This window comes from Lepidochelys kempii, chromosome 11, assembly GCF_965140265.1.
Source record: "Lepidochelys kempii isolate rLepKem1 chromosome 11, rLepKem1.hap2, whole genome shotgun sequence".
Lineage (NCBI taxonomy): Eukaryota > Metazoa > Chordata > Testudines > Cheloniidae > Lepidochelys > Lepidochelys kempii.
This window is the reverse complement of record NC_133266.1, coordinates 14,558,067-14,583,974: the sequence shown is the minus strand read 5'-3', so window position 1 is coordinate 14,583,974 and position 25,908 is coordinate 14,558,067. Positions and strand designations below refer to the sequence as shown.

The window sequence follows — 25,908 nt, the reverse complement described above, 5'->3', positions numbered from 1 at the left end:
GCACTGGTAGATCACAAGGGACATTTCACCAACATCAACGTGGGATGGCTGGGAAAGGTACATGACACTCGCATCTTCAGGAACTCTGGTCTGTTTCAAAAGCTGCAGGAAGGGACTTTATTCCCAGACCAGAAAATAACCATTGGGGATGTTGAAATGCCTATAGTTATCCTTGGCGACCCAGCCTATCCCTTAATGGCATGGCTCATGAAGCCATACACAGGCAGCCTGGACAGTAGTCAGGAGCTGTTCAACTACAGGCTGAACAAGTGCAGAATGGTGGTAGTGCATTTGGGCATTTGTACGTTTAAAAGCACGCTGGCGCAGTTTACTGACTCGGTTATACCTCAGCAAAACCAATATTCCCACTATTACTGCTTGCTGTGCACTCCACAATATCTGTGAGAGTAAGGGGGAGACATTTATGGCTAACCACCCTCCCCTCCTTCCTTCGATCACCGCTTGTAGAGGCAATAAAGTCATTGCTGCTTCACATTCATGCATTCTTTATTAATTCATCACACAAATAGGGGGATAATTACCAAGGTAGCCCAGGAGGGGTGGTGGAGGAGAGAAGCACCAGGAGTGGTGGAGGAGGGAAGGACAAGGCCACACAGCACTTTAAAAGTTTAAAAGTTTAAAACTTATTGAATGCCAGCCTTCTGTTGCTTCGGCAATCCTCTGGGGTGGAGTGGCTGGGTGGCCAGAGGCCCCTGCAATGCGTTCTTGGGCGTCTGGGTGAGGAGGCTATGGAACTTGGGGAGGAGGGCGGTTGGTTACACGCGGGTTGTAGTGGTGGTCTGTGCTCCTGCTGCCTTTCCTGACGCTCAATCAATCGCTGGGGCATATTAGTTTGACCCTCCAGCAGCCTCAGCATTGAATCCTGCCTCCTCTCATCACGCTACCACCACCTTTCAGCTTCAGCCCTCTTTTCAGCCCGCCACTTACTCTCTTCAACCCTCCACCTCTCCTCCCAGTCATTTTGTGCTTTCCTGCACTCTGACATTGTCTGCCTCCACTCATTCGTCTGTGCTATGTCAGTGAGGCAGGACAGCATGAGCTCAGAGAACATTTCATCGCGAGTGCATTTTTTTCGCCTTCTAATCTTCGCTAGCCTCTGGGAAGAAGAAGATCCTGTGATCCTTGAAACACATGCAGCTGGTGGAGAAAAAAAAAGGGACAGTGGTATTTAAAAAGACACATTTTATAGAACAGTGGGTACACTCTGTCACAGTAAACCTTGCTGTTAACATTACATACATAGCACATGTGCTTTCATTCTAAGGTCGCATTTTGCCTCCCCCCGCGCATGGCTAGCTCCTCCCCCCTCCCCATGGCTAACAGTGGGGAACATTTCTGTTCAGCCACAGGCAAACAGCCCAGCAAGAACGGGCACCTCTGAATGTCCCCTTAAGAAAAGCACCCTATTTCAACCAGGTGACTATGAATGATATCACTCTCCTGAGGACAACACAGAGAGATAAAGAACAGATGTTGTTTGAACGCCAGCAAACATACACTGCAATGCTTTGTTCTACAATGATTCCCAAGTACGTGCTACTGGCCTGGAGTGGTAAAGCGTCCTACCATGGTGGATGGAATAAGGCTGCCCTCCCCAGAAACCTTTTGCAAAGGCTTTGGGAGTACATCCAGGAGAGCTGCAAATGCCAGGGCAAATTAATCATTAAACATGCTTGCTTTTAAACCATGTATAGTATTTTAAAAGGTACACTCACCAAAGGTCCCTTCTCCACCTGGCGGATCCGAGAGGCAGCCTTGGGTGGGTTTGGGGGGTACTGGCTCCAGGTCCAGGGTGAGAAACAGTTTCTGGCTGTTGGGAAAATCGGTTTCTCCGCTTGCTTGCTGTGAGCTATCTACAACCTCATCATCATCATCTTCCTCATCCCCAAAACCTGCTTCCGTGTTGCCTCCATCTCCATTGAAGGAGTCAAACAACACAGCTGGGGTAGTGGTGGCTGAACCCCCTAAAATGGCATGCAGCTCATCATAGAAGCGGCATGTTTTGGGCTCTGACCCGGAGCGTCCGTTCGCCTCTCTGGTTTTCTGGTAGGCTTGCCTCAGCTCCTTAAGTTTCATGTGGCACTGCTTCGGGTCCCTGTTATGGCCTCTGTCCTTCTTGCCCTGGGAGATTTTGACAAATGTTTTGGCATTTCAAAAACTGGAACATAGTTCTGATAGCACGGATTCCTCTCCCCACTCAGCGATCAGATCCCGTACCTCCCGTTTGGTCCATGCTGGAGCTCTTTTGCGATTCTGGGACTCCATCATGGTCACCTCTGCTGATGAGCTCTGCATGGTCACCTCTGCTAATGAGCTCTGCATGGTCACCTGCAGCTTGCCATGCTGGCCAAACAGGAAATTGAAATTCAAAAGTTCGCGGGCCTTTTTCTGTCTACCTGGCCAGTGCATCTGAGTTGAGAGTGCTGTCCAGAGCGGTCACAATGGAGCATTCTGGGATAGCTCCCAGAGGCCAATACCGTCTAATTGTGTCCACAGTACCCCAAATTCGACCCAGCAAGGCCGATTTCAGCGCTAATCCCCTTGTCAGGGGTGGAGTAAGGAAATCGATTTTAAGAGCCCTTTAAGTCGAAAAAAAGGTCTTCGTCGTGTGGACGGGTGCAGGGTTAAATCGATTTAACACTGCTAAATTTGACCTCAACTCCTAGTGTAGACCAGGGCTTATACATTCATCTTGACCTTGTTTTGATTTCTATTGTATTTATTGCCAAATGACACACACATAATGCTTAGGAAATGCATTACCTTATGTCTATACATTTTCAATTTCCTTTCTGTGACCTTTCTCTTCATTGTTTTAGCACATTTAAGTTCACACAAACCTTCCTTTTCTTTAAAAAAAAGAAAAGTATGCGGCTGAAGTTCTATCTTCCTGCATTGATTTCCTGTATTTTAGTTTTATTTAACTCTTAGAATCTGGATGTCCTATGGAATTAATAATGCAGTAGGATGCCTTTCACATCTAGGTCTTCTGAATCTGGCCTCATTTGGTAGTGATCAAACCCATAATGTCAGTGGCATTATTTAAAACCTAAATCCTACAATATGATGGCTGTCTGTGGCTGTTCGGTGTATGATGTAATGAGGTTGTCTTGGTCATGTTCCTAGTGGGCAGGTCTCCATATCACAGAAACCACCAGCGTCATTGGCACTATATCACTCCCTAGGTAGCAGCCTCAGCAGGGATGCCAAGGACTGAATGTGTATGGAGACTAGATCACTGCTGAGACATGTTGGCAGGCTGGTGTGGGCAAACTTGTGCTGGGACTGTCCACACTGCACCTGTTCAGTAGATAAATAAAGGGCTTTAGTCTCTGGAGCTGGTGATCCAGCACTTTCTGCAAGCAGTAAAATAAACAAATAAACCAAACGAAGACTGTCACTGATATCATCCCTAGGATTTTATATTCCATCCATAATGTGAGATAAGCAACAACCCTTTTCACGTGTAAGAACAGATGTGAGCTGATAGTTTAACATTGCTACTGCTTTGTTATGCTTCAGTCTATGAAATGCCAACCTTGTTGAAAAGCCAATTTTATACAACTTATCTATAGCAGGTTGTATTCTTGCCAAGATATTGGAAACATTCACAGTGTGCTGCCCCTTTGTGCATAACAAGCTTCCCATATGTTGCAAAACACATCAGCAGTTCTGATTTTTGCATGTGTCCCAGCTGCATGCTAACCAGAATGGCTAGTCTGCCTCCTTTTGTGAAGGAGAGACAAGACAGCAGCCTTAGCTGCCAGAATAAAGGAAATCTATGGAAAATGTGCCTAATTATACATTTCCACATGTCTGAAGACCTTCCAGAGGCCTTCTGTATGGATGGGAAACTTTCAAGAAGGCTTTCCAGGAACTTTGTAGGGTATTTTGTACAGATATATTTTGCTAGATACTGTTTATAAAATAAAGACCTTTTTTACTGTTATAGATGGTGCCTCAGATGCACAGTTGTACCTGGTGTAGTCGCCCGGATTTTGCAATAAAGAAGAGGCAGACACTGCTGACTACTCGCTCTTAGTCAGACTCCAACATAATCTACATGGTAGCCTCCTTGCAGGACAGGGTGTGTGTGTGATACATTCACATTCACACACTACAGACCCCTTGGGCCAAACTCTGTTCTCAGTTACACTTGTGGAACTTGATTTCCATGGAGCTGCATGCATGTAAGTGAAAGCAAATTTGGCCTCATACCTGAGAAGAAGCAGTTTACAGAGGCTTCTGTCTGGATATCTGTAGCCCTCTGAAAAATACAGGCAACAGTACGTGGGGTTTTCTTCTGAGAATAATCTCCACTAGTCACAGGAAGTGTTTCCCCTCATTGCCTAATCCACAGAGGATATGAGCCTATCACAGCCCCAAGTTATAGCAACCTACACTCTTACTCCTAGACGTCCATGCTCCAATCCCCAGTGTGGGCCATGATGACAGCCACACATAGGTAACACACCTGATGTCTGTTTCTTTAAATTTGCTTTGCCTTTGGATTTTTGTAAGCTTCTCCCTCAGCAGTTCCTCTGACTCTTCAAAATGACTGCCTCTGAATTTTGATTTGTTTGCTATAATCTGTTTAAATTCAGCTCATTTAATTTCTTTCCCAATGTCTTTCTTTGCCATTCAGGCTCAACCTCTGAATTCTCCATCTGGTACCTCAGGAGCTGTTTCTGCCTCACCAAGAGTTTGATTACCAAACCCTTTGAACTTGATTCTGGATTTGACAGCCAGAGACAGGCTGGAGGAGATACATCAGAGCTGCAATGGAGAGGAAAGGAGTACTTGTGGCACCTTAGAGACTAACCAATTTATTTGAGCATAAGCTTTCGTGAGCTACAGCTCACTTCATCGGATGCATACTGTAAATGAAGTGAGCTGTAGCTCACGAAAGCTTATGCTCAAATAAATTGGTTAGTCTCTAAGGTGCCACAAATACTCCTTTTCTTTTTGCGAATACAGACTAACACGGCTGTTACTCTGAAACCTGCAATGGAGAGGGAGATCCTAGGGAGAATTCTGTCTCAGAAAGAATTCCTCTAGAGCAGTGTAGGGGCAAGGTTGCTGAAGATTGGCGAGGAGCTAAGTGGTGGACTGAGTATGTGACTGGAGGTAAGCGGAGGATGCAGGCAGTTTCAATGAACTTTGTCCGACAGACCCTGCCAAAAGACATTGTAGCATAGCTCAGCATATTTTTGCCTGTAAACAAGTCAGTTTATGTAATAAGCATAAATCGTACATATAAGAATGTAGCCAGCTGTTGACCCCATGTAACCCCGAGATAAGCGCGAAGAATATAGCACTGCAGAGGACTCCCCCCAGGTGGAGTCCTGCCTGGTCAGCTGTCCCGAATGGCCAGAGTCCCCTGCAGCCCCTCCGCGCGTCCTAGGGGCTCCCCGCACAGATTGGAGCATAAGTTCTTCTTTCCTTCAATAAAGCAGAGTTTACTATTCTTAGGCCTGAGTGTCCTTCTTTTGCTGGTATCTCCCCCGCAGCCCTTGCGGGCACAAGCAGTAAAAAGAAAAGGAGTACTTATGGCACCTTAGAGACTAACAAATTTATTTGAGCATAAGCTTTTGTGAGCTACAGCTCACTTCATCGGATGCATGCAGTGGAAAATACAGTGGAGAGATTTTATATACACAGAGAACATGAAAAAATGGGTGTTACCATACATACTGTAAAGAGAGTGATCAGGTAAGGTGAGCTATTACCAGCAGGAGAGAAAAAAAAGCTTTTGTAGTGATAATCAAGGTGGGCCATTTCCAGCAGTTGACAAGAACGTGTGAGGAACAGTGGGAGGGCAGGGGGGAGGGTGGAATAAACATGGGGAAATAGTTTTACTTTGTGTAATGACACATCCACTCCCAGCCTTTAGTCAAGCCTAATGTAATGGTGTCCAGTTTGCAAATTAATTCCAATTCAACAGTCTCTCGTTGGAGTTTGTTTTTGAAGCTTTTTTGTTGAAGAATTGCAACTTTTAGGTCTGTAATCGAGTAACCAGAGAAACTGACGTGTTCTCTGACTAGTTTTTGAATGTTATAATTCTTGATGTCTGATTTGTGTCCATTTATTCTTTTACGCAGAGACTTTCCGGTTTGGCCAATGTACATGGCAGAGGGGCATTGCTGGCACCTGATGGCATATATCACATTGGTAGATGTGCAGGTGAACAAGCCTCTGATAGTGTGGCTGATGTGATTAGGCTCTATGATGATGTCCCCTGAATAGATATGTGGACACAGCTGGCAACGGGCTTTGTTGCTAGGATAGGTTCCTGGGTTAGTGTTTTTGTTGTGTGGTATGTGGTTGCTGGTGAGTATTTGTTTCACCTTGTCTGTAAGCAAGGACTGGCCTGTCTCCAAGATCTGTGAGAGTGATGAGTCATCCTTCAGGATAGGTTGTAGATCCTTGATGATGCGCTGGAGAGGTTTTAGTTGGGGGCTGAAGGTGACGGCAAGTGGCATTCTGTTATTTTCTTTGTTGGGCCTGTCCTGTAGTAGGTGACTTCTGGGTACTCTTCTGGCTCTGTCAATCTGTTTCTTCACTTCAGCAGGTGGGTATTGTAGTTGTAAGAATGCTTGATAGAGCTCTTGTAGGTGTTTGGTAGGGTATTTGGAGCTAGGATTAGTGTTGCTGTGGGTAGGGCTCCCCGCCCTAGAGCTAAGGTTCCTAGAGCAGTACATTCTGCTGCCTGGCATTTCTGCACTCTTACAATTGGTGCACTGTGCACGCCTCCCCACCAACACACACACTAACTGGTGTAGAAAGGAGGCAGTAATATAGCCCTAGCTTCATTATTTCCCCCATTCAGTTAACACATGGAAGCATTAGCAAGAAGCAATTCCTGCTCTCCCCAACAGCACTGTGCTGAGCACAAGCAAAGGAGAGTTCTCTTCCTACCCAATACACACGCGCACATAGATCCAAGAGCAACTTGGACATTTATGTCACATGTGGCCACATTGTGACCTACAGACCAGTGTAGATTATTGAGTCTCTTCCTGTCTGCCTCTCTCTCGTCCCTCAATTCATTGTCCTCCTCTTCTTCATTTATACTGCTTTAAAGGCACATGTTTTGGTAGCCAGCCTGTTTCAATATCACCTCTTAAGGTGAACAATTGCTAACCTCACTAGGGTTAGAGTTCATATGGGTAGGGCGCCGCACCCTAGAGTTAGCGTTCCTATCAGTACGGTACTTGGAATTGGGGTTAGGGATCCTACAGGTAGGGTATTTGGAGCTAGGATTAGTGTTGCTTTGGGTAGGACTCCCCGCCCTAGAGCTAAGGTTCCTAGGAGTAGGGTTCCTATGGGTAGGGTACCTGGAGCTAGGGTTAGGGTTCCTATGGGTAGGGTTCTTAGAGCTAGGGCTAGGGTTCCTATGGGTAGGGTTCTTAGAGCTACGGTTAAGGTTCCTGTGGGTAGGGTTCCCCGCCCTAGAGTTAGGGCACCAATGGGTAGGGTTCCTATCGGTAGGGTACTTGGAGTTAGGGTTATGACTCCTGTGGGTAGGGTGTTTGGAGCTTGGGTTAGGGTTGCTATGGGAAGGGCTCCCCGCCTTAGGGTTAGCATTGCTATAGGGAGGGTACTTGGTACTAGGGATAGGGTTCCTATGGTTCGGGTTCCCCCCACTTTTGGTTAGAGTTCCTTGAGGTAGGATACATGGAGCTAGGATTAGGGTTCCTCTCGGTATGGCCCTCAGTCCTAGGATTAGGGTTCCTATGGGTAGAATACTTGGAGCTAGGGTTAGGGTTCCTATGGGCAGGGCACTTGGAGTTAGGGGTAGGATTCCTATGGGTAGGGTTCTGGGAGCTAGGATTTGGGCTCCTATGGGTAAGGTACTTGGAGGTAGGGTTAGGGATCCTGTGGGTAAGGGTCTCTGGCATAGGGTTAAAGCTCCTAAGGGGAGGGCTCCCAGTCCTAGGGTTAGGGTTCCTAGGTTAGGGTATTTGGAGCTAGGATTAGTGTTGCTTTGGGGAGGGCTCCCTGCCCTATGGTAAGCATTCCTATGGGGAGGGTACGTGGAGCTAGGGTTAGGATTCCTATGGGTAGGGCTCCCTGCCCTTGAGCTAAGGTTCCTATGGGGAGGGTACCTGGAGCTAAGGTTAGGATTCCTATGGGTAGGGCTCCCCGTCCTTGAGCTAAGGTTCCTATAGGGAGGGTACCTGGAGCTAGGGTTAAGGTTCCTATGGGTAGGGGTCCCCAGCCTAGGGTTAGGATTCCTATGGGTGAGACTCCCCACCAGTGTTCCCTTTAATTATTTATGTCCATGTGTGTAATGAATTTTGTTACGCGCACCACTATGGAGGTGATGTGTGGTGGTGGGGGCGACGGGTAAGGAGTGTGGCAATGGGCTCTCGGCTGGGGCAGAGGGTTGGGCTGCAGGCGGGTGAGGGCTCTGGCTGGGGGTGCAGCCTCTGGGGTGGGGTCAGGGATGAGGGGATTGGGGTGCGGGAGAGAGCTCAGGGCTAGAGCAGAGTGTTGGGGTGTGGGGGTATGAGGGCTCTGGCTGGGGGTGTGGGCTCTGGGGTGGGGCCAGTGATGTGGGGTTTGGGGTGCAGGAGGGGGCTCAGGGCTGGGGAAGAGGTTTGGGGTGCAGGCTCTGGGGTGGGGGTGGGGCTGGGGACGAGGGGTTTGGAGTGCAGGCTGTCCCGGGGCTGCGAGACGACTCCCCACAGCCCTCTCTCGCCACAGCAGCTCAGGGCCAGGTGAGAGGTGCCTCTCCTGAGCCACGGCAGTTCCAGCAGGCCTGAGCTGGGCTGGGGGAGGGGTTGCTCTCCCCAGCAGCTCTGGCGGGGCTGGGCCAGGCTCGGGGAGCATCTCCTCTCCCTGGCAGCTCCAGCGGGCCTGGGCTGGGCAAGGGGCTTCTCTCCCCAGCAGCTCCACCAGAGCCGGGCCAGAGGAGAGACTCCTCTCCACACCTGCGCGGCCCTTGGTAGCCTGCCGTGCAGCCACACAACTTACAGGGAACTTACCTTCCTGCCCTAGGGTTAGGGTTCCTATGGATAGGGGACTTGGGCCTAGGGTTAGGGCTTGTATCGGTAAGGGACTTGGGGCTAGGGCTAGGGATCCCATGGGTAGGGCTCCCTGCTGCAGGGTTAGGGATCCTATGAGTATAGCTCCCCGCCCTAGGGTCAGGGTTCCTAGGAGTAGGGCTCCCTGCCCTAGGGTTAGGGTTCCTATGGGTAGGGCTCCCTATCACTAGGGTTTCTATGGGTAGGGTTCCCTGCCCTAGGGTTAGGCTTCAAATAGGTAAGGGACTTGGGGCTAAGGTCAGGGTTCCTATGGGTAGGGCTCCCCGCCCTAAGGTTAGGGTTTCTATGGATAGGATACTTGGAGTCAGGGGTAGAGTTGCAATGGGTAGGGTACTTGGAGCTATGGTTAGTGTTTCTTTGACTAGGGCTCCCCGGACTAGTGTTAGCATTCCAAATTGGGTAATTGGAGGCAGGGTTATGGTTCCGATAGTGAGTTTATTTGGAGCTAGGGTGTGGGTTTCTGTGGGTAGGCTCCTCGTAGCCAGGGTTTGTTTTTTTGTTAGTAGGGTTCCCTGGAGATTGGGTTTGTGGTTTCTCTGGGTAGGGGGGTCTCTGGAGGTAGGTGGCCACAATTTGCAGGAATTCATAAAAAAGTGTTACAAAATACCTTTTTTTTTTTTTAAAGTAGCAGGCATGGAGACAAATGTGGGGAAAAAAAGCCATTCTAGTTGTTTGCTTTTTGTTTTTTAAGTTATGTGATCATCTTGGGCGCTCCTTTATGCTAAACAACTTTTTGTTATCTTGTTCATACTAAGGGAAATATTCATCTCAGGGGACTAAGTCCAAGATATTCTGTATCTTGTTTTGTTTTTGTGAGGTCTATGTAAAGAAAGAGCCTTTTAGTGCTCTCCAGAAAAGATGCCTTCTCTGTGTGGTTTCATTATAATTCCTGTCAATGTCCAAGTAAGTACGAAATCCCTAGAGTCTACATTTTGGCCTTTATGTCTACCTTCTCTGTTGGCACACCTCTTTTCTGATTTGCTTACTTCTGCAATCTCAAATTCAAACACAACTTCCTATCCTTTTTTCCCCCTATCTTTTTTTGTTCTTTAAAATATTCTCTTCTATTCAGCTACATTGAAAGGTGGGTAGATCTTCAGCTGGCACAAATTGGCATAGGCCCACTGAAGTTCTTGGAGCTGCACTGATTTATTTATACCAACCCTCGTTGTTTATTCTGTCACATATTAGACTTTCATTCCCCCCACCCTCTACTCATACAGTCAATATTTGTAAAGTGATCAGTTTAATTTTTCTTTGCAGATTAGTTCCTTGTAATTTTATTGTACTAAACACTTGGTGGCCCAGACTATAAGTAACCTTAACTTATTTAAAGATAAAACATTATTAGGTCATATATATGACAAGAAAAAGATCCATCAATCAACTGTAGTCTTCATACATTCAAGCTATTCCTTTCTCTAATGCACTCATTTTGTTTGTATAAAGCTTTTACGAGAAAGTTGTCCCCAGTGGACTGACAGGCCTTGTCTTTGAATAAAGCTCCTGAGCCATAAGTACAGTAAAACTAGCAATGCTTTGTCTTGGCGAGGCAGCTGTCCTAAGGAGTTTATCTTACATCCAAAAAGGTCATTTTATCTGATTAAAAAAACTTCTTTTGCCTTGCAGGATCCAAAAACTGGAAGTCAAATATCATCACATAAAACACACTGACTAAGCAGTTGGCTGTAGGAGTAACTGAGATCAATATTTTTTGTTAATCTCTATTGTATAAAACAAAAACAGACACTGAATGACTTGAAAGTAGATAACTGCACACCTAGATCACTTCTGTAATGATGTACTCCTATCACAGTGAACCGCTTCTTCCTTCCCCCATTTCTTAATATATCTGTCACAATCTCTTGTGTCTTGCCTTAAATTAGATTGTAACTGTTTTGTGGCAAGGACTGTTCCTTACTATATATTTGTACGTAGTCCAGCATAATGAGGCCCTAGCTGTGACTGGGGCCTTTGGGTGCTACTGTAATACATAATATAAAATAATTCCATGTTAACCAATCACTCTTCTTGCGATTGTATTGGAGTTTGCACTCTTATTTGCAACAACAAACCACATTCCAATCATCATACCAGTGATTTTGTAATGTGGATATAGCAAAGTACTTGCAATACAATAGTCGACCTGAATGACTATGATTTGTAAGTATTCTAAATCCATTGTACTGTATTTAATAATACACGTGGAATAAGATTAAAAAGAAAGTTCATTGACTAACACCATAATGGAATGAGTCATAGCATTCTCTCCCAATGATATTTCTCTCAGATTTCTAAAAATATAAATAACAAGCCTCCGGGATGTTATTTATTGTTCTTCCTGCTCATCAAGTTAGTTTACCAGAGGGTGTGCGCCTCATATTGTAGCTTCTCCCCCAAGGAAGTCTACAGGTGCCACAAATTAGTGATAAAAATGGTATCCCTGGATTAGTAATCTCTGTTCATTTTGCCCTAATCAGCGAACCAACGCTGTTAAACAACGTTAAGCATGTGCGCAAATCTTCGTAGGAGAAATGGCCCAGTTCAGGCCAACAATTTTTAAAGCCTCTTTGAAATTAATCGCAAATGAGGAAATCTTTATCCCTGTTAGTGAAATTTATTAAGCACAACAACAAAGCTGAAAACAAAAGGATTTTACACAGAGACTCAGCTTTGCGCTTCCTGCTTTAGTAATGAACTGGATTCACAACAAAGGCCAGCGTTTTGCATTTTAAAAAGAAAGTGCAGTTGCATTAATTGAACGTAACTTTGTTATATATTAATTGATCTTTTATTCATTTGTTATACACTTTTAAATTACATTTGAAAAGTCTATTTTTTATATATTGTATTTTTGCATTTTTAATACCTTATCCACATTCTTTCTGCATTTTAAGTATTATTTCATTTCGCACGGATTCTCTTTTCATTTTTTAGTATTTCTTTCCAGCCTCCATTTTCTTCATTTCATAGGCCCCAATCCTGCAAATGCTTTACACACATCCTTAATGTTACTCCGGAGTAATCCCACTGAAGTCAATGAGCTAATGAATTCACAGGAAAAAAAATCTTAAAAAATGCAGCTGAAGGCGACACGTAACAAATAATTTTATAAAAAGCAATATAATGGAGAAAAAAGAATTCAAAGACTGCAACTGAAGTTTCTTCTTCAGGCCTAAAACACTGAATTCTTTTAAATCCAGTTGCACCGAAGTCACTGCGGCTAGGTTTAAAATAAGTCAATGGGAGTATAGTTAAGTATTTGCATAGCTGATTAAGTGAGCCGTAGCTCACGAAAGCTTATGCTCAAATAAATTGGTTAGTCTTGAAGGTGCCACTAGTCCTCCTTTTCTTTTTGCAGGATAGGAGCTGTAGTATTTTTTTGTTACAGATTATTTCTTATTGCAGTTTCTCATCCTCGCTCTAACTTTTCAGTCTTTTAAAAAGACTTTTTTTTAATGATGCATTTCTTTGCCTTGCTTACTCTTTGAATAATTCCTCCCCCCGTTTTAGCACGAGCTCACTTCCGTTTTTCCTCCACTGTACCTTTTTTAGCTTGCTCCCCTCCCGTTTCTTAGCACTGTTTATTTTATTTTTTGAATTCCTGTTTGTTTTTGCACTTTTACCTCCTTCCTCACTGTCTCTTTAGTTGAGCCGCTGCTTGGTGGGTGCATTTCCTTCCTCTCTGTATATTACAGGCTACACTAAAGTCTTCTTGCACTTTTTCCAGGAATCTCTCTCTTGACGTGTCTCTCTCTCTCTCTCGTTTCTGGTAAGCCCCCACCTCCCCTTTTCCCAGCACCCGTGGAAACGAAGGCTGCTCGCCTCCTGCTTCGTTTATTACAGGAGCGAAGGGGAACCACGGCTCCGCTCCGTGCTTTTGCAAGCGCCCTGACTGGCCCCCGCGGAAGCCCCAGTGCCCCGAGCTCGTCTACAGCGGGCCCGGCCCCACGGAATCCCCGGTGCCCCGAGTCAGCTGTTCGCCCCGGCCCAGCTGAGCGCCGTGGAGCCTGCGCAAGGCGGAGACTGAGGCAGGGGAGGGAGAAGATGGCGGAGGCAGAGTAAGTAAGGGAGCTGTGGCGGACACTTGCCCTGGGGCTGGGCACTGGCTTGCAGTGGGAGGGGTAGGTCGGGAGGGGGAGGGGGAGGGGGAGGGGGAGGGGGGGGGCAGAGGCACTCAGCGGGGGGAGGAGAGGGAGATAAGGGCGGGTCCTTCTGGAGGATGCAGCTGGGATGGGACAGGGCTGCACCCCTGACTAGGCTGGTGATGTCTCGCTGCTAAAACCTTTCCCCTGGAGAGAGTGACTTCAAATGTCGTGTTCAGCCGGGTGGCTCCGGGGTTCCCTTTTTGGGATCTGTGCAGTGAACTCCCCCCGGCAGGAGTCAGCCCTGTATTATGTGTCAGAAGGTGCCACGTAGACATCCAGGCCTGGGTAAGGGTCAAATGCTGCCCTCTGGGCACGCAAGCCCCTTGTTGGCTGCAGGAGGAATTTTATATGCCTGTCCAAGGGCAGAATTTGCCCCCAAATGATTAATAACAATGCACTGCTTCATGTCGGTCCTAGTCCCAGTCACTGAGAGTTGTTGCCACCTGATAGCCGACTGTTGGCATAGGCAGGGCCGGATTAACTCTCCTTTGGGCCTGGGGCTATTAGATTTTGTGGGGGCCCCGTATACAAGTCATTTTCCTAATTTAAAACAAAATGATCACAATTATGGCATCGAGGCTATTAACACTATTACTAAACTTGCCTTTTAATTAACATAAAGCCCTTCATGGATACATTTCAGTCTTAAAACATGTAGAATATAATTAAGTTAATTCAAAATAGCCTACTTCTTACCTTAGAACAGGTGTTATATTAGTTTCTTTCTGCGAGGGAGTTTGGGTGCAGGACTGGGCTCCAGGCTGGGGCGGAGTGTTAGGGTGCAGGAGAGGGTGAGGGGTGCAGGGTCTGGGAGGGAGTTTGGGTGCAGGAGGGGATTCTGGCAGGGGGTTGGGGTGCAGGGTCTGGGAGGGAGTTTGGGTGCAGGTGGGGATTCTGACCGGGGGCAGGAGGTTGGGGTGCAGGAGAGGGTGTGAGGTGCAGGCTCCGGCCAGGAGGCACTTAGCATAGGTGTCTCCTAGCCGGTGGTGCAGCAGGGCTCAGGCAAGCTGCCTGCCTGCACCGCCCCACACTGCTCATGGAAGCAGCCGTCTCTGTGCGCCCCAGCCCGGAGGGGGACAGCATGTCTCCGTGAGCTGCCTGTGCCCGCAGGCACTGCCCTGCAGCTCCCATTGGCCAATGGAAGCTGCAGGGGTGGTGCTGGGGGCAGGGCAGCACCCAGAACTGTCTCTCCTCCCACCCCGACCAGGGGCCACAAAGACATGCCAGCAGCTGTCCGCCTTCAGGAGCAGCATGAGGCCACAGCATGCAGGCAGCCTGCCTGAGCCCTGCTGCACTGGGATCCCCCTTAGCCCAGGGCCCTGGGCTGCAGCCCCTAAAGTACATGAAATGGGCGTACGTGAACTGGGTTTGGTGGTCCTCAGACAACACACATCTTTCTGAAAAATCCACCCTCACAGCAGATGCTCTTGTTGGCAGACTAATGAAGGCCTGAAATCACCTTGCCCTCTGGCTACTCTCTTATCTCTGAACATGTGCCAGAGCCACCCTGGCAGGCTGTAGTGGAGAAACTTGCACTGCTATTGTCTGTCCTGAACCTGTTCTGTTCTATGTTTTTGCTTTCCACGGCTGTCAGGCTGGTACTTCTCATAATCACAACATTGACTTAAAAAAAAACAACCCACCTTCAAATTAATCCAAAATGTCTCACAGAGTCTCCTTCCAAATGAATGAGACTTGCAAGGCCAGGAATCAGTAAGGGCAGGACAGGGAAAGCTGCAAAGTTATTGGTGTGGTGTCTGAGTGGTTAAGGTGCTTGACTGCAATCCCGAAGGTTGTCATGGGTTCAAGTCTAACTTGATCTCACACTGAAAGGCCACTTCCAGTTCACTCAGCTGCAAACTGAGTCCCTGATCCATTGGTTTAGGGCAGTCAAATCTGTCTGATGTGATGCTGGCCACATCACTCCCTTGTGTACTGTTGGCTAGGAAACTGACATGCCTTAACTACCTCAGCCTGAGAAGCTATTGGTTTGGGGGAACTTTGACTTGGCTTTGAGGTGAAGTTCCTGGATTTTAATGTCATGAGGGAAACTTAGTCCTCATCTACATTTGAAATCTCTGTCATAATGGTAGCTTTTCATTTCCTGGTTCTCATCACCTGGTGCTAGATTTTTAGTTTAAGAAACTCAGTCTTCTTTTCCACTCCACCATGTTCTGCATAACATCTGTATATTACATAAGAATAGCTTATTTGTGGGATTCACACAAATGAGCCTTATTGATTAGCTCAACTGGTAAACTTGGAGCAGTTTCACGATGCTTTTCCTGTTAGAGACATTGCAGTGACTGGAAAAAAATCGCAGGTGATAATTTAATTATTGCACATGACTCCCAAAGCCTTCATGTGGCACAGTTTCCCCTCACTAAAAAGTTGAAGTGGTGTGCCACAGAAGGGATAAACTGGAGCTGAGCCTGTCTTGTAAAGATGCTAGTTTTGTAGCTTTCCTGCATTGTTACAGCTTTAAATATCCATTTCCAAGAGGTGAAGGCACAGCAATGTTGTAGGGTCAAATTGTAAACTGTAGTGTCATTATTCCGACCTGGATGGAAGCTTTGGATAAAATGTAACTGATTTTGATTAGTGTGTGTGTGTATATATATGCATGCACACACCCTTCCCATACCCACAGCTGTAACTTCCCTCAGAAATCTTAATCTCCACAATTAGTACAGGAAGCACAGTAATAATACATTGCAAAAACATAGGATCTTGGTGCTTTATAAAGGTTGGTCAGTTGTTGTCCCTTATGTATGGGTGGGGAAACTGAGGAACAGAGGTAAGTCAATTTTCCTTAAAATCACACAGCAAATCAATGGCAGAGCCAGGAGTAGAACCCAGGAGTCCTGTGTTCTCGTTGCCTGCTCTTAACCAATACTCCATGCTGCTAATTCAAGGCAAAGTGCTCGCTGCTGTAAACATGTTCATACTCTGCATAGATGCCTCTGTACTAGGGAATTCCTTTCCTTTCTCTGAACGGTCAAGGTGACGCTGTGGTAAAAATGTCTGGTCCACAGCAGAGTTTGCATGGTTAATAGAACCACTGCAGCTGCACTGCTGCTGTAAAAGAAGTAATTTCCTACCATGGGCAAGGCCTGTGATTGCTTGATGAATGTTGTCCGTTGTTTCATGAATCATTGTCTGCTGAATTCTTTTAATATTGTGTATGCTGGTGTCATTAAACTCCATCCATGCTACTGCCAATAAGTTTTCTCTGGTAATTAATAATAATAACACCAAGCTGTATCTAACATTTTTCAGCAGTAGGTCTCAAAGCACTTTACAAAAGGAGATCAGTATCACGATCCCCATTTTACCGAGGCACAGGTAGGTGAAGTGACTTGCCCAAAATCACCTCACCTGCTAATGGCAGAGCCAAGAATAGAAGCCAGGTCTCCGGAGGCCCAGTCCAGTGTTCTACATAGTAGGCCACACTGCTCCCCAGTGTTGACCCTTCAATCCCATGCTTTTTATTTTACTTATTTAAGCAATGACATATTCTTACTTGGAACTTCCTTGGTTACGCTAGAGGTCCATGGCTTATCCCACTAATCAGATTTGATACTTTTGCTGCTGCTTTTGCTGTCTTCTCGTTTTGTATGGTGCTCATTAACCTTGCCCTGCTCTCCTCTTTTCCCCTCCTTAGGGGCAAGAGTGACATGACGCTGCAGTGGCAGCAGTGAGATAAACTGCCAGCTTCATATTTTTAAAAAAAGTCTCTTTGTTATTTAAGATGTTGCTGCTCCATTCTAGATAACTAAAAATGTAATGGAGATTTATCATCTGCGCCATCATGCCAGAGCTGCATCAGATCTGGTAGTGTTGTGAATTTAGCACTGGTGTAAATGACCGTACAAGATGCAGGAGGACAGAAAAGTAGGCCCTCTGTATCCACAATAATGGCAGCATTTCAGGCTCACAAACCTGAGTCGCACACTTAACTGCTCATGAGTGTAGTTCTGTTGGAGTCATTACGATTGTCCACGTGAGTAAATTGATGCTCAAGCCACAAGATTGAAGTTCTATGTGGATAGGGCTACACTTTTTTTATGTGGCCTCTTTGGTAACCCTCTCAAAAAGTATGGATTTCTACTTAGCTGTAGATCATAAGTATTGAAAACAGTATGGTGTGCATTAGATCCTTTCTGGAGTTGGTTGCTGTGGCTTAACCAGTATTAGTATAGTTAACCTCAGATTTGGTACGTCTGCCACTTGTAATTTCCTCCAAAATTTCTACTCTGTAAAAGTGGATGCCCTGCCGGACACAGTGCTCCTCCACCTTGCCTTTGTGGCTATGCACCTTATGTATCTGCTGATCAAGGAATGGAATGGGGAAACAATTCTATTTCTGTCTCTATCCATGTGGCCATGAGTAAGAGTTATCGAAAGCTGCCACCAGTTGGCAGTTTCAAATTTAAAAACAATGTTTGTTTTCTTTAAAGTTCCAGGTGGCTAAGCTGTCCATGTCCGACATGAATGTGATGTTGAATCCATGTAAAACAGCAGTTTTGATTGACGGTTTTAAGAAAGGTGGTTATTAAGGAAATTCTGGCATTCCTATCTAGAGTGTATAGAGCTGGGCATGTATGGAGTGCTCTGATGCTGATGGGAAGGTGGAGGGTTTTTTTTTTTTTAACCTCTTTGCACTGTTAGTTTTGTAGCCAAGAATCATTTTTCTTAACATCCTATTACACAGATTTTAATGAATTCTGTGTTGCCTTCATGAGAATTTCTGTGTAATGGCATTATGTGCCCTTCTAGCTTTCAAAGACTCACCTTCTCTTCTCAATTATTACAAAGGTTGTTGCCTCCACCCTGCAAAATTTTTTCTCAAATTTCATTTCTCCACTGTACACTGTGATTTTTTTACTGGCTTCTTTTGAAGATCAAAGAAGCATGTAACGCCACAGCTGCCTTGAAATGAGATGCCTCATTCTCTTCTGAACTACCTATACTCTGGTACGACTTCACTGTCTTCTTCCCCATCAAAGTCATCACAAACTCAGTTTTTTCTGAAGCAAGCACCTCCTCCTGAGTAGTTTTTATTTCCTGTTCTTGCGCCATATGGTCCCACGTCATCAGCCATGCTGTCCACTCATTCTCGGGTTGGGTTTTTCCCCCCTCCAAAGTATGTAAAGCTGTTGCTAAAACTTAATTTTTAGCAGCATATTCATCAGCTTAACGCATGATTGCAGACAGAACTGCAATAGCATTGTTGCAGATAGAGCTAGTTCTGTTGCGGTTTGCCTTCTTCAGAAGGTAAATTATATTTTCTTCAAATTCAGAAAAGCTTGACTTATTTTTAAATATATTTTTTAACAGGTTAAAAAATGTTTTTGTAAAAATGTTTTTTTTTTCCAGCCTTGTCTATTGTTTTCACAGGGTTTGGGGAACGTTTTAAATTGAGAGAGTTAAAATACTGACTGGAAGTGGCTCCTCCCCAATCACACCGGTGGATATCGCCTGGCACGTCATGGCAGAAAGCGATGCAGCACCAACCATACCAAAAAAGTGTGGTCCATACATTTCATCTGTAACCAGTCATGGCATGAACTTGGTGATTCGTGGAATAGTACTGTTTTTTATTGGTGTACTTCTTGCATTAGTATTAAACTTGTTACAGATTCAGAGAAATGTCACGCTTTTTCCACCAGATGTGATCACGAGCATCTTCTCTTCAGCTTGGTGGGTACCACCTTGTTGTGGCACAGCTGCAGGTAATGTCAGAAGGTGCCAACTGTGTGTGTGTGTGTGTGTGTGTGATATGGGGTGGGGGTGGAGGGTTGGTAGTGAGGAAATTAAAAATCCTTCATTAATAGAAAAATGTGGAAGATTTAAAATTTTGGATCTAGTCCTACTGCCTTTCCCATCTATCTGTTTCCTCCTTCTCTGCTCCCAAAAGCTCTTTCTACATTTTACAGAAGTTGTACTGTGAATCATAGAAGTGTAGCACTGGGAAGGACCTTGATAGATCATTTAGTCCAGTCCCCTGCACTGAGGCAGAACTAACTATATTAGCTAGTTTGAGCCGTGCTGTGCTGAGTTCTTGAGTCAGAAGATTATGCTTGGTCTTCAGGATTAGGAAAACAGAGTTAGGCAAGCCACAGAAATCCATATGATTGTAACCTTGAGGCTAGATTACTGCCATGCCCTTTGTGGGCAACTCTGGAAAGGAACCTGGAAATCCCAGATTTTGCGGCATGAAGTAGTTTGCCTTGTCTGGTGTAAACTGTGATGAGAGTATGCCATTTTTTGCTGCAGCTTCCTGTTTGCTTCTGAGTGCGGGTCAAGGTGCAGGTTTAGATCTGTAAAGCTCCACGTGGTCTGGAACGCAGCAGTCCCCCTATATCCTAAGGGAGGTGTAGGCATAAGGTGCTGCTTTGCTCTTGTTAGTGGCAGATTGTTAGCAACGGATGTCCTCTGAAATCTGCTCCCTTTAAAAGTCTCACAGAGTCTGGGCTTCAGAACACAGTCAGTGGGTCAGTATAACACTTTACTAGTGGATTATTCTGAGCAGCTGGATGGGGGAATTCTATTATAAGCAGACCTTTATTTTAAAGACAGTATCTTCCTTGAGCTTGATTTTAATAAGAGTGAGGATTCCATTTGCCTCTTTGGAGGGTGGTAATACAAATCAGTAAACTTACCTTTGGTCTATTGGGCACTTCTGGCTTCAGGGTTTTGCTAAAGGTAATTTTTAAGCTGAGTCTTTTTTCTAATTACCTTTCTTTTGGTATGGTGTTGAATCATTTCACCACAGATTTCATAGAAGAGCCTGATTTGAGAGGAAACTGTCCAAATAGCTGTCTCAGTATGTCAGTTTTGTTCTCTCTGTATTTGGAATATTTTGGTCACAGTTATGTACTTGTCTATTCTGTAAGTTGCTGTCTAACGTAGCTCTTATTCTCTAATCTTGCTGCTATGGTACTCTGTATTTGCTGCATATTTTTTTATGCTTAAATTGGTTGTCTTAACATAGAGCTCATGAGGGGTTTGATTTCCTGATAGGGCAGTTTGATTTGGCCATCTCATAGGAATTTTTCTTTCCTATTTGTAGCGGGGCTCAGCTATCCAACAACATATCTATTATGCCTTTTTACAGTAAGAATGATCTCAAGTGTGTTTTGTAAAAGAGAATACATGGATGTAATTCTGTAAAATTATCTCTTAGTAAGATGGGCCTTTTGTGTCCATGGGGCTTACAAGGGGAGAGGGGAAACAGGCTCTGAAAAGATTTAAAGGGTCAGCGGTATGCTTACTGTTCTCATTTAGTTACACACCGTGCTCCCACATTATTTTCAGTGCACAGTCTACTCCAGTTGTTTCTACCTAAAGGATTTGTTCTGGGGGTTGAAATGACAGTGTCCCATTTGCAATAGTGTCGCTCTCTTAGCAAGCAATTGAGACCATTACATACCTACAAACTCTTTACCAGGCAAGTCTAAGGTTCAGGCTTTGTCACAGTCTTGAGGTGTGACATACTAAAACAGCGTAACATTAAATAGCACTTTCACTTGTTCCTCTCAGCTGGGGTGGCAATTGTCTTTATAGGTGGAACTACGGTATAGTGAGTGTTTTAAGGAAAAGTTTTGACAATGTTTAGAAAATCCCACTTGTAGTTTATTTTCACCCCTTCCTGGTATTATGCACCAGCACAAAGCTGCTGTGGCTGAAGATGCTGCAGGGGAATTTTAAATTATAAACCTATAGCTGTTTTCATTGAATTTTAAGGCAGCCTTTTAATATTAACTTATGTTTTGGGCCTAAACTATCTGAAATGCCTTTATTTTTATTTTTAAATCTTGACAGTATTTGAAAAATATTTGGTTTTTATGTTCCAGAACCATCTTGGCCTAGATTATCTCTAGTGCAGCTAAATAGTGCAGATGGTTTAATTGTTAATTTTTCTTTCATATTTCCACAGCTGTGATTGGGTTGTTGTATCCCTGCATGGACAGACATCTGGGAGAGCCACATAAATTTAAGAGAGAATGGTCCAGTGTAATGCGATGTGTAGCAGTCTTTGTGGGTATAAATCACGCTAGTGCTGTATCCTTCTATGTGGTAATGAAGTTTTCAGTAACAAATTAGTTTCTGGTGAACCAAAGGTTAAATAACTGCTCACAATTTAACTGTTTCTACACCACGATGTATAAAAGGACATACAGAGTGTAGCTTAGAGTTAAAACAGTTATAGAATGCCAGTAGCTGCACTAGTTCATGAAGGTCATGCATATAAGTTTCTGGAAATACCACTTAAACTGAAATCTCCCACCCTTTTTTAAAAAATATATATTTGTGTCTTTTTTAGAGTTATTCAAGTACATGTGGGAAAAGGAGTTTATGCTCTGAGAAATTTTTAAGGATGCTCTTCTTGCACTTATTGTAAACTCAATACAGTTACAGGTTTAAAGACCAAACTTCACATGTGCAACAGCATCAATGAAGAGTGTGCACTTTGCTAAGCCTGGGGGAAAATTGGTAGGAAAAAAATACTTGGCATTGGTTATTCATGGATCTCAAAGCATTTTACAAAAGTGAATAAGCATCGTTATCCCTATTTTACGGGCGGGGGACTGAGATGCAGATAGGCTAAGTGACTTGCCTTAGAATATGCGGAAAGGAGAGAAGTTACGAGTGAGTCAGTGTGGCATGATGTGAAATATCGTTTCCCTGCTGAAGTCTCAGAAATCCATGTACACCTTTACACTAGACTAATACTATCCATGGATGAAAGAGTCATGATTCCCCGAAGCCCATTGGACAAAAACAGGTCCTCGAAATGGACTGCAATGCCTCACTGGCAATCCATGAGCAGTTGTGCTTTGTGTCATCATGTATAGGGTCCCCCTCTCCAAGTTAAGGCGATTAACTAGTCTCCCAAACCCAGACTCAAAGACAAGTAATTAAAAGGAAAATTAAGAATCTCTAGAAGGCTCATTGTTTCATCTTTAGCATCAGGTCTCAGACTCTGATCTGCAGAGAATTGCTGGTGGTGTGGTGAAAACTCCCTGGCCATGTGTTGCTGGCTCTCTTTCTTGTTTCGAGCTGCAAGAGAACTAGAAGAGAGAGAATGGATGAAATGAGATGCCAAAAGAAGGCATGGAAAATGCGCTGCGTTCCCATTCAAGTGGCCTTACCTTTGGATGGATGGATGTTCTTTTCCCACAATACCCCATCCTATCTAGTGTGGCCAGAGAAGTTGGAGCTATCAAAGCTAGGTTCTGCTAATGTCCGCTTGCGGGCCTCAGTTCTCCCATATCTGACAATGTGTCCATCTGGTCTCATGGATGCCACCAACTTCTGACCATCTCCTGACTGTGGACACATTCAGATTCAGGACCCTAACAAATTCTGACCTGTTTCTTGACAAATGAGTGGTGAACTCCTCATGAGTCAGATTACTTTCAGCAAACACCTGTGCAGTTTATTATCAGCCATTCCACATTTTTAAGGAAGCAAGGCCTCTTCCATAGCTATTATTAGTGTAGCAACTCTACTTTCTTCTAAATGGCTTCCTGAAAATCCTGAGCTTCAGTTCATTTCACTTTCAAATAGCAGCATTAGGATCTTGGACTTTCCCACATTTGATCTGACTTTAATTTGGTCATTGTGTCCTTGTGTCTGCCATTCTCTCTCTGTTACCATCCAGTTTACCCCATTTCTTGTTAGACGACTCCACTAGATCTTTCTCCAGGCTGGTGGATTCCTGTGGTTGAGACCAGGACAACCTTTTTACCTACACATTTGTCACCCCCTAAATCTAAGTTTAGGCGTATGAATAACAGTCTCTCTTTAATGGTACTTTCTTACAGAGATGTTGAGAAAATAAATTAGTTAATATTTGTAAAGTGTTTTGAAGAGGGCAAAGTGCTAGGATTATTAATTTATCATATTTTTTTAAAAATTGATATAACTGATCTTCCACCTTGACTCACATGAGTATTTTGATGGTGCTGTGTATTTATATTTTGCATAGCTGTAGCTTTTTTAAAAGCAAACAAGATTCTGGATAAATGTTTTACTAGATAAAAATACTATTCTAATTTAAAACATGTAATAGTTATTGAAATTAAATAGATATTGTTTTTCCAAATGACCTTATTTCAGTAGGCAGCAACATAAGATATATGGCATTTTGACAATTTAATGCTAGATTTAAGGTTTTAACCTTAGGATATTAAAGGCGCAACAGGTGAGGCTGGAATGTCCTTGGTACTGCTACATCTGAACAGTAATATTTTTACAGTAAATCTATTCTGCTTAATTTCTGTCTAGTCTCCCTGTACTTTGAAACACTTGTACAGTTTGTAGCAAAGTCCTGAGACAACACTGTGGGTTTAAAAAATACTGTAAACATAAAATAACATTTTAAGTAAATACTTTTCTTAACACAGATAAAATAATGCTTTTTAATAATAATTATTATTATTATAGTATTCTTATACCATTTAGTTGTATTAAATGAAGAGAGCCGTGTTTATGCAAGAGCTAGGTGTTATTTTTATGTAGGAGGGTGTTATTTTTCAGGTCAAAAATTAGTTAAGGTAAATATTATTGATCTTCACCTGAAGTTGGCACTTTAAAACTGATCCTTAACAAATGACCACAGAAAGTGGATTTTGCCAACAACATACAGTTGTCTCTTACACTAGCGGCGCTTTCAATTGGACTATGGTGGACCTTTGATAGATCACGAAGTGGCTTTGGTCTTGGAATAGGAATTGCTTTTCTGGCCACCTTGGTATCACAGCTTCTGGTCTACAATGGGGTTTACCAGTGAGTCTTTATTTTTCCTCTGGTTAAGTGGTATTCATGTTAGATTAGTAAACAAGAACATTGAAGCTAGATCTGACTTAACTTGAGCCCTGAACTTGCTAAAACTTAAACACATGTGTAACTTTACTTTAATTGGACGATTCATGTGAGTGCTTATGTGTGTGTAAGACTGAGATTTTGGTTTGGAGTTGTAAAACTGCTACGTTACCAACAGCAAAACAACCTGGATCAAACAGAGAAAGGATATTAGAATGAATGAATGGATGGGTAGTAAATTTGATATTTGCAGTAAGAAATCAAACTTTCTACTACAAGTGTGTGTATCTTTAGGCTAATCTGTTCCCCTATCCAGATTTCTCAGTATGTCTATCTCTGTGCCTAACTTTAAAAGTATAAGTTTTTTTTTAAGAAAGGACTGCGTACAGGGTTAAGTTCAATCTTGGCAATAAACAGATAATAATGCAAACTTGTATTCCTTTCTAGATATACATCTCCAGATTTCCTTTATGTTCGTTCCTGGTTACCATGTATATTTTTTGCTGGTGGCATTACTGTGGGGAACATTGGTAGGCAGCTGGCAATGGTAAGTTAGGGTGGGTTTTTTGTTTTTGCTTTTTTTTTGGGTACTGAGCTTGTAGTGTCTGGTTTTAAAAAATTCTTTCCTAATAGTTATTCAAATTGCAGATGTGGACTAAGATGGGAGTCCAGAGACAGTGCTTTTCAGTTTGGTCAGCATGTCCCTGCCACCAGCAGAAGTTCTGTCTGCTGCTAAGTGCCCTACATATCCTAAAGGGTTCCCCGTTTCATTGTGTTCACTCCATTCTGTATGCAAACAAGCGTTTGCGGGATCAAGGCCTAAATAAGAACACCATGTGTGAGGGGAAAAAAGCTGCATAAGCTCTAAGTTAATAGCTAATGTACTTAGGTTTTCTTTTGCTATGCAAGGAGGCACAGAATGCCAGCACTCCGTGCATAGATTGTGTACAAAATCCTTACTACAGAACTGTAATTGGTGAGGGTACTCTGAAAAGCATGGAAGTTTGGGGTCCTGAACTGATCTGGGAGAAAGTGTGGGCAGAGCTGTTGTGTCAGTTGCTATGTAGATCCCTCCCTTTCACAGCTGTCTAACTCAGAACTTAAATTGTATAAATCCTTGTTCTCAAATAATTTTCATTTTCTTTGGTTGTTTTGCAGTATGAATGCAAAGTCATTGCAGAAAAATCTCACCAGGACTGAGGAAAAGTAAAATAAATCTTGTATACAGGAAAATATATGACAAACAACTGTCGGAAGAACATGCTATAAGGAACATTTTGACTATAAAATTGCCAAAATGCAGTTTTCCCCTCCCCCTTGAATGGTACACGTTATTGCAATCTGTGATTGCTGCTTCTGTAAGTCAGTTAGAAACCTTGGTGTCTGATTACTGTGAAGTCACACTCGTATGCAATACATTTGACAATATTTGTTCATAAACAAGATTGGCGAAAAAACAATCGAACCTAGGTTTACCATCTTTTTTTCACGATGTTACAGTGCCAAACAGATCTCTGAGTTACTGTACTGTAGCTGAAAATTGTGCTTCAGTTTTTCTAGGCAATTTGGGGAATTGAAGGTTTTGATAGTTTAGTAAAAGCCAGAGAATTCAGAATTAAGGTTGAAGAGATTGCAACTCATGCTGGTAGCTAATCATAAACATGTCTTCTCCCTGAACAGAATCACAGCCTTGCTACTGATGAATGAAGACACGCATCACCTAGGGCCAGATTCTGACACTACTAGTCATGCTGAGTAATACTTTACTCTACAAGTAGTCTGGCTGAAGTCTGTGGGACTAGTGGGTGGGGGAAGGTTCTATTTTAGGTATGTGTATGGGCCCATTAATGTAATAT

At 43.9% G+C, this 25,908-nt stretch overlaps 2 protein-coding genes across 7 annotated transcripts; one reads left to right on the top strand and one right to left on the bottom strand.

The window, feature by feature from the left end:
• Nucleotides 1-510: 510 nt before the first annotated feature.
• On the bottom strand, nt 511-13,943 carry LOC140895484 (uncharacterized). 2 transcript variants are annotated; one of them, XM_073305244.1, is made up of 4 exons: nt 13,916-13,943; nt 2,239-3,321; nt 1,737-2,142; nt 511-1,158 (listed from the first exon to the last, which is right to left on the bottom strand). In XM_073305244.1, the coding sequence occupies exons 2-4, from the start codon at nt 2,428-2,430 to the stop codon at nt 902-904; spliced, it is 855 nt and encodes a 284-aa protein (XP_073161345.1). In that variant the 5' UTR covers nt 2,431-3,321; nt 13,916-13,943; the 3' UTR covers nt 511-901. The 2 variants fall into 2 exon arrangements, with proteins under 2 accessions (XP_073161345.1, XP_073161344.1); XM_073305243.1 differs by lacking the exon at nt 13,916-13,943 and adding an exon at nt 12,698-12,814.
• Nucleotides 12,773-25,512, top strand: INSIG2 (insulin induced gene 2). 5 transcript variants are annotated; one of them, XM_073305246.1, is made up of 6 exons: nt 12,773-13,132; nt 18,620-18,954; nt 21,162-21,286; nt 23,850-24,016; nt 24,500-24,599; nt 25,211-25,512. In XM_073305246.1, exons 2-6 carry the CDS (start codon nt 18,711-18,713, stop codon nt 25,250-25,252), a joined length of 678 nt encoding a protein of 225 aa, XP_073161347.1. In that variant the 5' UTR covers nt 12,773-13,132; nt 18,620-18,710; the 3' UTR covers nt 25,253-25,512. The 5 variants fall into 5 exon arrangements, with proteins under 5 accessions (XP_073161347.1, XP_073161348.1, XP_073161349.1 ...); XM_073305247.1 differs by having other exon boundaries at nt 18,599-18,954; XM_073305248.1 differs by lacking the exon at nt 18,620-18,954 and having other exon boundaries at nt 12,786-13,132.
• The last annotated feature ends 396 nt before the right edge of the window (nt 25,513-25,908 follow it).

What these genes read in the sequence shown, in the direction of transcription:
- LOC140895484 (XM_073305244.1), bottom strand. Translation starts at nt 2,430, where the DNA reads ATGCACTGGCCAGGTAGACAGAAAAAGGCCCGCGAACTTTTGAATTTC. An exon ending in CAGCATGGACCAAACGGGAG is followed by an intron (nt 2,143 to 2,238) that starts GTACGGGATCTG and finishes AAAATCTCCCAG; the next exon opens with GGCAAGAAGGACAGAGGCCA. An exon ending in AGGTGGAGAAGGGACCTTTG is followed by an intron (nt 1,159 to 1,736) that starts GTGAGTGTACCT and finishes TTTCTCCACCAG; the next exon opens with CTGCATGTGTTTCAAGGATC.
- INSIG2 (XM_073305246.1), top strand. Translation starts at nt 18,711, where the DNA reads ATGGCAGAAAGCGATGCAGCACCAACCATACCAAAAAAGTGTGGTCCA. An exon ending in GTATAAATCACGCTAGTGCT is followed by an intron (nt 21,287 to 23,849) that starts GTATCCTTCTAT and finishes AAATGACCACAG; the next exon opens with AAAGTGGATTTTGCCAACAA. An exon ending in GTCTACAATGGGGTTTACCA is followed by an intron (nt 24,017 to 24,499) that starts GTGAGTCTTTAT and finishes ATTCCTTTCTAG; the next exon opens with ATATACATCTCCAGATTTCC.